Source organism: Heloderma suspectum, chromosome 2 (genome assembly GCF_057233095.1).
Source record: "Heloderma suspectum isolate Gila_16-S chromosome 2, 16-S_ref, whole genome shotgun sequence".
Classification (NCBI taxonomy): Eukaryota; Metazoa; Chordata; class Lepidosauria; order Squamata; family Helodermatidae; genus Heloderma; species Heloderma suspectum.
The window spans coordinates 214961590-214975214 of record NC_139459.1 but is presented as its reverse complement, the minus strand read 5'-3'; the positions used below and the strand labels follow the sequence as shown (position 1 = coordinate 214975214).

Here is a 13625-nt window from a genome sequence, read left to right as displayed (position 1 = left end):
TTGCACAAGATTTTGATGGCATTATAGAGGCCATTCAGAAAAAAATACCACGTTAAGAAAAACCATGATAATGGTCGCAAAGCACGAGAGAGGCCCTGAGGATGACGTCATCTAAAGTGCCTGCAAATTGCCGTGAGTAATGAATCACGTGCGCACAATAAAAGCCTTGTGTGGAAAGGCTCATAATGTACATTAAGTGGGTGGTAGGTAGCCCTTACTTCAGCTTACAGCTCACCCTGAATGTTTGGTTTTATTATATCTCATTGTTATATTGCGGAGCTCAGCAGGTGAGCTGGGAGTATCCTTAATTACAAAAGGTACCTCAAACTGTTGGCATTTCCTCCTGATGATTGTAACTTCATTTGCCTGCAGAGGAGCAACATTCTGTTTGACTTGGAATGATAACTTTTTGGTGTTGTTCCATTGCTCTGGCAATTCCTAAAAACAAAAGCAGAACTCTCAAAACGTTTTGCTTACACAGCTGTGAGATGATTACTTGATGAAATGAATACAGACAGCCACAGAACAATATAGACAAAAAACAAAGGTCATCGAGCCAAGTAGCAAAATGGCTGAATGGAGAAATTTGTTTTGGTAAGGCTTTGCCTCTGTCCACATTTGCACATTTCTGAACTTCACTCACCCTGACATGGTTAATAACAGAGAAATGAGCATGTACATTGCAGTATGTATGATGCAAATGTCATCATATCCAAAGATCATGCACAGCCTTGGAAAGTTATAGTGGGTCAACAGTAAGTTCACCTGTAGTTTGTGTGGATCAGATGCATGCCCAGCCAATGGCCTTTCCTAAATTATTGGCCCAGTTATGTCACAACAATCCAAGGTTGTTGCAAACAAGTGTGCGTGCTGGTGCACATTGCCTGATTGCTACTGCTGTGAGTGGGAGCGGCTGAACAATCCAGGGATGCTTCATCCCTGGGTTGCTTGGTGTGACATGCGAATCAGGAACTCTGGCTTGTCCCACACTAAGCCAGATAAATAACTCAACAACAAACCACTGCAGGGTTGTTTCCTGCTTCTACACTAACATGACTGTATTATAAAAACAACTGATACTTGGGATTGCTTGTCTTCTATAAAAGGGATGAAGTCATTTAATTCCACTAGAAAAAACCAAAATGGAAAGCCACGAAAATCCAAATATTTCCAGAGAAAAGCATTTAGTAACTTACATGCAACTGCATATGGATCTCTTCAGGCATTTCTTCTCCATACAGTTTTAGCAACTCAATAGTTTGCTTTAGGGGCTCAAACATGTTGTCAGTAGTGACTTGTCTATCTTTGACCCTCATCAAGTGTCCCATCACTTCCACGAGCCCATCATAGTCACCTTCTTTCACTGGTTTAGTTAAACCTGCATTGACTTCTTTCATGAAAGTGGCAAGACCCTGAAGGCTGTAAAGGAGAGAACAAATTCCAGCTGGGGTCACCTGTCCTACATCAGTAGTAAGAGAGTCAGAAAGAAACACTGGACTTATCTCCAGAAGGGAAGCTGCATTAGTCTGTTGCAGCATAGACAACAAAGAGCCTTGTGGCCGTCTACTCACTTTAATAACACCTGAATAGGGCTTGAGTACAAATGGTGATTCTTCAAATGTTTGTATATTAGGCACTGGGTAGTTGTGGTTGTTGACCATGAATGTGATGTGGGGGGAGGAAACAGGTTGTGGTACTGGAATGTTTGGAAATTGCCAAAATAATTCCCCATCCTACCTGGTGGTGACATGGTTGATGAGGTGCTGCTTGAACATTAGGCTCCAGCGCTTGATGGTGTTCAGAAGTGCTTGCTTGAAGGGACGACAGTCACTTTGCAACCAACCATTAAACACTTTGGTGTTCTCAAACTTGGACACTTCTTCATAGAGTTTCTCATAGGTGTCAATCTAGAAGGCCACAAAGAGCCATGGGATAAGGAGGTACTATAGCTAGTGAAGCAGGATTCCTGCATGCACACCCCATCATCAGGAAGAGCTAGAAAACCTGCCAGCCCCTTCTAAGGTAGGCAAACAAACCTATCTCAGAAGAAACTCCTCCACTGACAGAGAAAATACAAATGCGTATCACTGTGGGACCAGTGTGGGACCACACCATTTGCATGGCTGGCTTCTCACTGTTGCCATGGAGATGACCAGGGAAAAAAAGAAGCCTGTCTGTCCTAGGGAGATGTCATACTCTTCTGGTTATGTTACATTACCCTAAGAGGAAAACCTGCTCGTCTATTTGCTTGCACTGTCGAGCTCAGTGTGTGTCCCTCCCACATATGAGGACTCTTAAACCTGATTTGCCAGCTTTGATAAAACAGTTTTCAGATAAGACACCAAAAACATCTTTGAGCTTCTCTATATGATTTCTGTTGTATATAACTCTTGTTAAAGTGTGACAGAAGGCAGAAGAGAAATCGTATGCATAAAGGGATCCTAAAGTCCCCTCTGTTTTGAAGTGAGCTTCAGGTTTTTAGGCTGAGGTTATTTTTATCTGGCTGGCTTTTTGGAATTTATTTTGATTTCTTAATATCTGTGAAACTGACTGTTTTCAATATTAATATTTTACGCTGTTTTGAATCATATTTATTTAAATTTTATTTGTTTGTTTTATTGAGCAAGCCTCTTGGGGAAACATTTTATTTTGAAAAGCAGCCTAACGACAGAGAAATAAATAAATGTATTCTAGCCAGTATCAATTTTACGGACATGTGGAAGGAAAGTTAATTTACCTTACTTAGCTTAATTTAATTTAAGCTAGGTTTATTTGATGGGAGGGACCACAGCTCAGTGAGTAGAGCCCAGGTTCAATCCCCGGCACCTCCAAGTAGGACTAGGAAGGAATCCTGCCTGAAACCCTGGAGAGCTGCTGCCAGTCAGTGTTGACAATACTGGGCTAGGTGGACCAAGGATCTGACCTCTGTATGAAGACAGCTACCTATGTTCCTACTTCCATATGTAAAAATGCCCTAAGGATGGAGTTTGAGGCATCACTGAGGAAAGATGGGGAGTGAATTAAAGGAGTGAGAGAAGAGGAGGTAAGGACAAGAAGGAAGCTACACTTGCATGATGGATGATGTTGCTGTTCTGGGGTTGTGGACAGGGCTGGCCCTAGGATAAATAGCGCCCTGGGCGAGGAGTGCCTTTGGTGCCCCCCTGGTGGCCAGCTTTGCAGGACCACCAAGAGGGTTTATGGTCCCTGGTCCCGGTGTGATGCTGGGGGCCCTGACTTGCTGCGGTGCTGCCCCCATGCACATGTGTACTAGGCTAAGGGTCACACGCATGGACTACATCTGAGAATTCTCACCTGCAGCTCTTCCTTGCCTGCTGGAAAGCCACATCCTGAGCAGCGGCAGTGGACTATGCAACACAACATAACACGGGTTTTACTTTTTATATTTTTTTTGTTTTGTAGCAGTTCCTACCTTTTGGTAAGCATTCTTTATTTTAGATTATTCATTACCAGTTAGTTACCTGCAAACACAGTTTGCAGAGAAAAATCAAATCCAATGAAAGGTTTAACTTAACTGTTTATTTTATAAAATAAACACTTACATCTTTTATATTTACAAACCTTCCTTAAATACAATGTTCTTGGTGTAAACTCCAGGCAGCCATTGCAACGCCCTTGTTCTGATCCACTGGAGACTTGAACCTTGAGTTTTGCCAATGAGCGCACACGACTCATGGCAACGCAGATTGTCCATGGCAGGAGACAAGCATAGGCAGATAGATGCCAACTTGCTCCACAGTCTGCCCTGGCTCTTGTTGATGCTAATGGCAAAGGCCAGATGAATGGGGAACTCGCAATGCTTGAATTGGAAGGGGAGAGATGAGTCGGAAGGTGCAAGGCTGATCCTTGGCAGGAAGATCATGGAAAGTGCAGCAAAGGGTAAACCAAAGGGTCACCATGACTTTCCATGTTGGAGATGTTGTGGCACTGTCACCTTCAGGGTATATAATCAGACACAATCAGCCAGAGGAAGCCATCCAAGGTAACTAACAGAGCAGCAATTTCAGAGACATGGAGAATGTTATAGCATCCAGAGTGAGCTATAGTGTTCATCATTCTGCTGTCGTGATGGAAGCACAGTGATACGTCCACTGGTGCATGTCCAGCAGCAACTGCAGCAGCATTCTCATGCTCAAGGATGTCACTGACATGCCAGTACTCATTAGCATATGGGTCAACAATAAGTAGCAGGTTAGTGAGTTACTCCAGCAAGGTGTGGCCCACTGTTCTGTTCTCTGCTCGCTCAAGGTGAGCCATTGTGGCCTTGTCGGTGTCAAGAATGTACAGCTGGCTGTAGCCTGGAGTCTCATCCGACTGCAAAGTGCCCATCAGATGGCAAACTGAACCTTGCACCTTGAACACTAATGGATTGGGACCTTGCGGCTGTACCATCTTGAGCGCTGCACAGAAGAAAGCAAAGCCTGGGGCACTGTTGTGCTTGCGAATGTCCTTCACGAATTTCTTTCCAAGAGTGGAGCCGTCAGTGACACTGTTGTAGATGAAGTCTGGAACCGGCGGTACTGAAACCTTTCTGCCATGGCAGCAAAGAGTTGACGATTTGCCGTTGAAAAGCAAGGCATCGCAGTGTTTGCAAATCTTGACACAACTGCTGATATCAAACCTGTCGATGTTGGTTGCAGGATGCATGCTGACAGGCACAGTCTGCCTCCTATGCCGGGACGGGTCACCCACTATGCAGGCTTGCTGAGGCAGACACGACTGCATCCAGGCAGGGGTGCAAAGCTTCCTCTGTAGGGGCTGGAGGAGCAGAATTAGCACAGCAGCGGAGGTGCACTTAGAGTCATGATTTGCCTGCTGGTTACTGTTGCCGGTAAGCGTTTGACATCTAGGCATGCTAGTAATGCGTGGAATATATACATGTTATTTTGTTAAATTTAACAGCCGGAGACTACTTTTCTGAGCAATAACTAAAATTTGACTGGGTTACTTTGAACTCTAGGTGTCTCTTAATCCATTTATGGTACGTTTACAGGCCATATGTTACTGGCATATCATTGTACTTTGGCCTGCACTTGCGTTTATAATGGTGTGCAGAGACTTTTTTGTGTTCATATTTCATTTTGCTCCAAGTTGCAATTACATGTGTTTAATTAGACTTGCCAGTTTTTGATATTAAAAATAAAACTTTATAGTACATTGTTATAGAAAATAGCCTAATTCTTTAAAAGAAAAAAAAAAGCTTTAGGGACGTAAATAAACTCCTGTCTTTGTATCAAAGTGAAAACCATTGTAATATGTGGAATCTGCATGTCAAGAGCTTTCCAATGAAGTGTGTTTCATGAGAACTGGTCAACAGAAAGGCAGTCTAAAAGGGATGTCTAACTAACTCCCCACTTTGAATTATATATTTAACATCTTTATCTTTAAAAATAATAAATCAAATAAATTTTATAAATAAAAAGGTATCCAGCCGACCTCTTACAGCTTTATTTAATTATTATTTATATGGTGCTCATGGTGTTTACACTATTAGAAGTGCCCAGCGATGTTGCCCCAAAGTCAAGCATCGTTCCACTGATTTTTACCTAGTGCAAATAACATCACAGTGGAAATGGAAAAAGAAACATATTTTCAAGCTAATTGAAGGAAGATCATTTTTGTAGTTAGTACCCAAACAACCTGTAGAACCTTGAAAGAAAGGTTGCAGACACTTGCTTCTTGCCACCCTAGCTTACTGCAGACCGTACATTAAAAACATAGCCACTGAGCTCAGCTTGGTGCCCCCCACTCAGCTTGGTGCCCTGTGCAACCGTCCAGCTTGCCCATCCCTTAAGGCCAGCCCTGGTTATGGAGATAGAATATGTGGTATTTCTGTGCAGTGGGTTCCAGAAGGTTATACTGTATGGTTTATCCCGAGAATGGGGCCTTGAAGGACTGGGATGGAACCCCCCAATATTTGGACGTAACACACATGTACTCCATGTCTCACCTGTAGCTGAAATTGTTCTAGGGTGGGTGCGACGTGAGGCAAGTATTCCTCTGCATGAGACTCCAGCTCTTCAGGTGTTAGGGCATGGCCAAAGGTGAGGAAGCGCTGCATGAATTCTTGTGGATCATCCATCCAAAGGTATGAGTATTTCTCAAAAGAATCTTCATATTCTTCGCCTTGCTTCATGGCATTGACCACAATGTTTGACACCTCCTCTCGCATCTCTATCAACTCTCCTGTATCTTCTAGGTCAGACTGCAAACATCAGGAGATATTATTGGCATTAGGGAAATAAATAAATAACATGGGTAGTATCACTCACTTGTGGGTTTTCCAGGGACATCTGGCTGGCCACAGTGGGAAACACAATGCTGGACTAGATGGATCAAACGTCTGGATCAAAAAATCGATGGATCAAAGGTCTGATCAAACACAGCTATTCTTATGTTCAAGTGTTTTGTTCTTTTGTTCACCAGATGTCACACAATAGAAAAGGCAAATGTAGCCTAACACCACACAAAAGATAACATAACTGTTAATTGACACTTCATAATTTAAAGGGGATCTGGAACTTTGCATCGTTGAAATGACACCCTGTAAACTGGAATTGTATGTTCTAGCACAAAATCTGGCGGCTTGCTTAGAATCCTGGGACTCTGAACTTTTTAAATATTCGTTTTCTAGTCCTTGTGACTGCAGCCCAACCTGAAATATGTGGAAAACACTTGTTAAAAAACCCAAGAGGATATGTGTTCAGCTTGAATTGTTGTTATATTCGTATCTGATGGGAGGAAAGATTAAACTGTTGGCAACTGTAGATCTGTTGAAGCACACTACAAAAGATGGCAGTCACATGCTTCTTATCCATGGATAATTGTTTCCTTTGTTACTTATTTCACAACAGTGCCCCCTATTAGCATCTCTGAAATTATAGAATGGAAAGAATTTCTACATGTGCCCACTTGGAAGTCAGACATGGGCATGGCAAGAATTTGGGGCTAGCTCAGAATTCTTAGCATGTAGACACAGATACATATGCTCCCATGTTTTTATTTTAATGACAGGAGAAGCTTGCAGGAACTCCCCTGTGAACAAAAGTTATTCAGCTGAGCAGCGACGCTCAAAATAGTTATAGAGGGGCTTGAGGGCAATGCTTAAAGTTCCTTAAAAAGTATATGTTAACCACTCTTCCAATACATCATCACAAACATTCACTGTTCAAACCCAGAGACGTGCACAGAAATGTAAATGAAACCGAGTGTTACATTCGTGCTCTACACCCATCATGTGATTGCATTCAGAGCTTTACAGTCATCGGAACAGGACTAACCTTATAGCTGAGCTTCCGTTTTGCCAGTCGTGGTATAAGCTTAGCTGTATCATAGATATCATTCATCAGGTTTTCCACCACTTCCAGAAAACCTTGCTCTGCTCCCACTTCTAGTGATGGACGGTACCTTAAATCATCTTTATACAGCTCCAAGCGCACTTCAAATAAAGGGGCTGCACTGGCCTAAAACACATTGGGGCATTCTTTATTAGTCAGTCTCCATCACCCTTCTATGCAAAGTACTCTTTTCTCCCCCTCCACCAGTTCCTTGCCTCCTCAGTCCTATAATTATGGCCACAGCCTTAAGCTTTTGTTCTATGAAAAGATAGCCTGGGTTGAAAATGCAGCTACCAGCGTTCATTTTTTTGGGAAAATATATAGGCATACTCAAAACCAAAATGTTTCTGGATGGTGTGGGAATTCATCCAAATTTTACACAACCTTTCCTTCCTCTACCTTTTGAATCCCTCCTACCTTCCATCACAAAATCCTCTTGTAAAGTTATAATTTTACAAAAATCAAAATAAATTGCCAAGCAATCCTAAGGCATGAGAGGAGTAAAATGGTGGGTACTCTGCCACTTCCAAAGCCAGTGCAGGTGGGAGAAGGCAGCTTCCTTCCCTCCCTCCCCTCCTGCCAGCAGCTTATTGTTTTAAACTTTTCTCTCCCATTGGTTTCAATCAGAGGGAAAATGCCTAAGTCTGAGGCTGACATAGGCAATAGGCCTGATCCTGGGGCCTTACAGGGGAATGAAGGGGTTTTGCATCCAGCAGATCCAAAGCAGCCCCCAGAATACCCCATTTCAGAGCCTACTGCTGTCAATTGTCAGCAGGCCCAGAAACGTCTCAGGATGCTGGAACAAAAACGTTATTTGTAAAAAGTCTTTTGGGGTGTACTTTGAATACTTACCCACGTTTGCACCCCCAATTGTTAGCAGAAACACCACCAAAGGCAGATTTAGACCTGTGAAGCACTCTATGAGCATCACTGGGACCTCTGGGGCGGATGTGCTGCCCCCACCCCACACAAGGGGGTTAGAATTGCCTTGTTTCATTAAAAATGTTTGCCTTGCCATATCTTGCTTAATTTATTCTGATTGCAAGATCTGTTGTCTGGTCACCAAGTTTGGATTGATTTAACTTTGAAGTGAAGTAACCAGAAGATAGTGATAAAATTTTGGCATGTGGCACTATGCCCATTGATCCATTTGTGTTTCAGATTCTCCTCCTCCGAAACTTCACCAACTTACATCAGCTGACATGTTGCTGAGTAGAAACTGCAGTGATTTGCGGATAAACTTAAAGTAGCCATCTAAAATCATGTCATCTATATATTCTACATAATTTGACCATATTCCTGTTATCTTGTCAGCTTTGAACAAATCTGCATTTTCCTGCAAACAGAAAAGATCAGCAGTGCACCAGAGTTAGTCAGTTTCCTTCTGTCAATAATAAATGGTTTAATGATCATGAAATCAGAATGTCAGCTCAGAAAACGTTTGGGCAATTCCACCATTAATGTCAAAACTACCACCAGAAGGAATTGCCGGTGGGAATTCTGGAAAGAGGAACTATCCTGAAGGTAGTCAAGAAGTCAAAAGTGTGTTCAGATCTGGTATGTCTTAGCATACATGTGGGTCACCTTACATCTGAAAAGGTGATGAAGCAGAATTCGTGTGAGAAAAGATCAATCCCTCTCAATACTGACCTAGTTCACACAAATGTGGCATGGTTAACATAATCCATGGGCTGTTGTTGGGTTATTTGAGGGTTGCTCCCCTGCCCCAAAACGAGCTATGCTGCCCAGGTTCAGACGACATGTCAAGCTCCGTTAGCAAGGCTAATTAGGGAAATCTGGCCAGCACACACAGCGGGGGAAAATGGCTGCTCTGGCCTATTTCCCTCGCTGCAATTGTGCGAAGTGACCCATATGTGGCAGCACAACCTGCATGCTTGTACAGATTTGTGTCTTTTCTCCCCTCCAGGCTGGAAAATGCTGCCTTGGAAGTCTGCATATCCTTGGAAGGAGGGGAGTTTGACTGCCTGCAAACTGGAATGTCAGCAACCTCAGCTCTGATCATTCTATTCTAGACAAGCATAGCAGGCTCCTTGTTATTCTGATGAGTCCCAATTTTATAAGGCAGCTTCCTATATTCCTGACATGTTAAAAAAGGTGTTACTGTTTATAAACACCATATAGAAGTGCCAGGACTGATCTCTCCCTCTCTCACCTCAACCATAGCCTGAATCTTCTGCCCAGCATCTTTAATTGCTGCATAGCGTTTGTTTATGTTTGTTTGTTTTCCATCCAAATCGAGGAGTGCTGTCTCCTTATTGTCCTTCCTTTCAAACAAAGGACTAGCTGACCATTCCTGTAGGAAAAACCAGAAATATAGAAGACGTCCTTTTATTGCAGCTTGGAAAAAATAGCTCACTTGCATGTATCAAAGCATATTAAATATGCTTTGATGACCACATATATTTCTTTTTATGTGCCTGATAGAAGCCGGTTCTCACGTGTTACTCACCTGCATTAGCTGTTCAATATTTTCCACGTTTAATTTAGTTTTCTGAATTCTAGTCTCTAAATCATATAAGACATTTCGCATCTCTTGAATATAGTCCATAACACCTGGCAAAGGTGGGGGTGGGGAAACACAAATTAAGGAGCAATAGACTCCAGGGGTTCCCTCCCCTCCCCTTTAGCATACTCCCCCTCCTTATTTTTACCTTCAAGGTTCTGCAAATGGAAGATGGCATCAAGATTCGTCGCCAAGATTCTGGCGTGGTAGACTGAGGGTGCTTTCAGACAAGGCTTCCATTGTGTAATCGCCCTGCCTCATTCATGGAATTTCAAGGGAAGCGGGGTCTAGAGATCACTCTCTTCCATTTGTAACCACCCTGCATTTGCCCATGGCTTTGTCCCTGAGCAGGCGCCTGTCTGGAAGCACCTTAAGGGAGCAACATGTACCTGATGAGACTAACAGGCCCCAATGCTAGGGATTTACGATAATTTAGTTTCTGGCTTGCAAAACACTCAAACACTCCCTGTTTTCAACCCCGGACATGCCTACATTTTGGGAGAAAATGTTCGCACATTTCTGAACTTGTGAGCAGGTTCCAAAAATGCAAACTTTTCACACTGCTGAACGGGGGAAAGTGCGCATTTTGGGTGCACGCTTTTAACAACACATTTTTTTTCCCAGTCAAGAAAAACACACACAAGGCGAACTGAGCTTCGAGGAGGAATTCGGAGAACCCTGACAAGCTCAAGTATCGCACATTCACCCACCCCTGCACCACAGGTTTGTTGCCACTGTCCAGCTACATTTCCCCACTGCATCTCCTTGGTTATGTGTAGCTGAAGCTGAACTTTATCATGTGTCACTTAGGGATGGCGGAAAATTCCGCCACGGATTTCAGTGAGGCCGAATGCACTGGCACTCGGCCCCCTGAAATTCGTAGTGGAATGGCCTGCCCCCCCGCAGATCCCCCCCGGGATGAGACTTACTTGAGGCGGTTGTTCCAGATGGTGGCGGCTCCAGCGGCGGCGGCAGCTGGTCTTTCGACTGGCTGCCACGGCCGCCATTTGCAGTCTGGTCTTTTTTTTTTTTTACCCAGACGTGCTAGGCTACGTAAAGACTTACGTAGCCTATCACGTCTGGGTAAAAAAAAAAAATGGCATACGCAAATGGTGGCGGCTACGGCGGCCTCCATTTGCGTTCCTTATTTTTCGCCATTTTAGTCTATGTAAATATTTACGTAGACTATTACGGCGAAAAAAAGGGGAACGCAAATAGCGCCCACTACGTTATTTGCGTTCCCTTTTTTTTGCCGTTTTATCCTATGTAAATATTTACGTAGACTAAAACGGCAAAAAATAAGGAACGCAAATGGAGGCCGCCGTAGCCGCCGCCATTTGTGTACGCCTTTTTTTTTTTTTTTTACCCAGCACCAGCCAGTCCGTGGCTGGAAATACGGCTGCAGACGGCCCTGGCCTGGCCGGCTGCTCTGCGGAGCCGCCGCGGAGCAGAGCCGGCCGTGGAGGATTACGGGGGGGAGGACCGGATCGCCTCCCCCCCCAATGAGGATTCTGGGGGGAGGGACGGAGCGCCTCCCCCGCCCAGCAGACGCCGCCACCGGAACAAGGTAAGGGATTCGTACATCCCTAGTGTCACTCACTGTGCCCTTGCAAGAAGTAGCTGCTGAAGCCGAGCAGGAGACTGTCAACGGCTAACACAAGAATATCACATATTTTCTTTGAACTACACGTTCTCAGGGAGATATGAGTTGGTGGTGCTCACAAACCCCACTGTGACATTTTCTGGCAGATCAGGCTAGATAAACTCCTGCCTGAGGCCTGTTACTTCCTGGAACAACACAGGTCCTTAGCTCTCTGACACATAGCTCCTTGTTCTTTCTAGCTACCCTGGCTGACAGCTGTACTACCATACCCTGGACTCCAGCTAATACCTTACTCCTGAAATCCCACCTGCCCTTAGACAAGGGATATGGGAGAAATCCACAATGAATTCAAATGAGTTCAGATTTCCATGGATCCAACCTATGGATTCTGCAGTGGACCAGCTTTTCCTGAATCGCGTGGTTTCCACGGACTTGCAGACCAGTTTTTTAAAAACTTTTGTGAGGGATTTGTGCAAATTTGCGCTGCGCTGATGGGCATTTGTGCAAGTGGAACGAAATTCTTGTATGTCCCTAAAAAAAAATCCAATTCCATCAGTGAGTGGATGACAGAACAAAAGAGGCCTGATAGTCTGCAAAACACAGAGGGAACAGATTTAACAAAATCCATACATCCCTACCTTGGACTGCTGTGCTGTGTTTTACCTTGGCTTCACCTCACGACCTGCTATTAGACCATGCCTCTTTTTGGACTGCCTCACCATGCTTGAACTCCTCATGACCCTGGTCTTAGACCATGTCTCTTTCTGGACTGCCTCACCATGCTTGACCTCAACTTCTCCTCACAACCCTGCTCTTAGACCATGTCTCTTTCTGGACTGCCTCACCATGCTTGACCTCAACTTCTCCTCACAACCCTGCTCTTAGACCATGTCTCTTTTTGGACTGCCTCACCGTGCTTGACCTCAACTTCTTCTCAAGACCCTGTGTTCCTGAATTGTCCTGATAGTGGACTGAGACTGAAACTCTCTGGGGCTTGGCTGGTCCCCTATCCTGTGTCCCAGCTTTTCCCCTGCTGCCTGTGTGGGAATAAGGCTAGGGCCAGACTAAGGCAGGACACATTTTGGGCTATAAATAGGGAAGGGTGTGGCCAGCATGAAGGTAGATGGGCTCAAACTTGCAAACGTTGGTGCTGAGCACTGTTTTCATTGACTGCTGCACTGCAAACAAAGGACTACTACGCATGACAAATGCACAACAGACATTTGTACCTTCATTGCTCCAGAACAAGTTGGTCTCAGCTTTCCGCAGTCCAACGTCAATTTCTTTCAGCTCTCGGTGGACCAGTGGAAGTTCTACTGGCAAAATTGTCCGCTTGATCTAAAAACAAGCACTTTATGGTAGAATGCATACTTTATTGTGTGGAGTTGGAGAGAGATGGTGCTGTCTCAGCTGCTGCACCTCTCATCACAACCCCATCCTAGACACTTAGAGGGCCCCCCTGGATGCTCCTACAAAGCGGCTTCTGCTGGGCTCAGTGGCTGTGCATTAGGATGACACTAGGCAAAGGACTCATCAGATCCCACACTCAATTGCTAACTCTCAAAGGACACTAAAGAGCCACAAGTGGGCTGTTTAGGGTGTTCAGTTACGCACTGAGAGAACAGAGGACAAAAGAGCATACCTGGTTGCATGAAAATTGCATGTGCTAATTTATACGTATAATCAGTTTAAGAATAATAATTATTATACTTGAAATCGAAATGCAGTGCATCTCACCATAGTGGGGGGAGACTGTGACCAGGAGACCTGTGTGCCTGCTGCTCAGTCTGCTGTCTGGGTGCAAACTGTGGATGGGCACCTTTAAGACCCCTGCGCTCCTGCCCTTCTGGCAGTTCTTTATCTTTAAAGCATACTTGAACTAGACAGTCCTTCAAACAGAGGATGCCTTCAAACAGACCTTCAAACAGAGGACTGTCCTTGGTAAAGTAGGACACCTGGCCACCCTTGGATTTAGGCATTTTAAATAGTGGCATAGCGATATACATAGAGGAAATGGCATATCTCTACAAATGTCTTGTCCTAGCTTAATCCTTTATGTGTGATAGATTGTTTCCACTGATTTCACATAATGCTCAAGCATAAGTACATGATGTAGCGGAGTGTTAGACTAGGAGTCAGACTA

At 44.3% G+C, this 13625-nt stretch overlaps 1 protein-coding gene across 1 annotated transcript in view; it reads right to left on the bottom strand.

The window, feature by feature from the left end:
• Nucleotides 1-13625, bottom strand: part of DNAH17 (dynein axonemal heavy chain 17) — a 117688-nt gene that overhangs the window by 87768 nt on the left and 16295 nt on the right. Inside the window, exons 14-22 of the mRNA XM_084837750.1 lie at nt 12712-12820; nt 9826-9929; nt 9529-9669; nt 8548-8691; nt 7299-7481; nt 5969-6223; nt 1738-1907; nt 1197-1419; nt 322-438 (exon numbers count right to left, since the gene is read on the bottom strand). Of these exons, the coding sequence (XP_084693876.1) occupies nt 322-438; nt 1197-1419; nt 1738-1907; nt 5969-6223; nt 7299-7481; nt 8548-8691; nt 9529-9669; nt 9826-9929; nt 12712-12820 (1446 nt within the window). The remainder of the gene's footprint in view (nt 1-321; nt 439-1196; nt 1420-1737; nt 1908-5968; nt 6224-7298; nt 7482-8547; nt 8692-9528; nt 9670-9825; nt 9930-12711; nt 12821-13625) is intronic.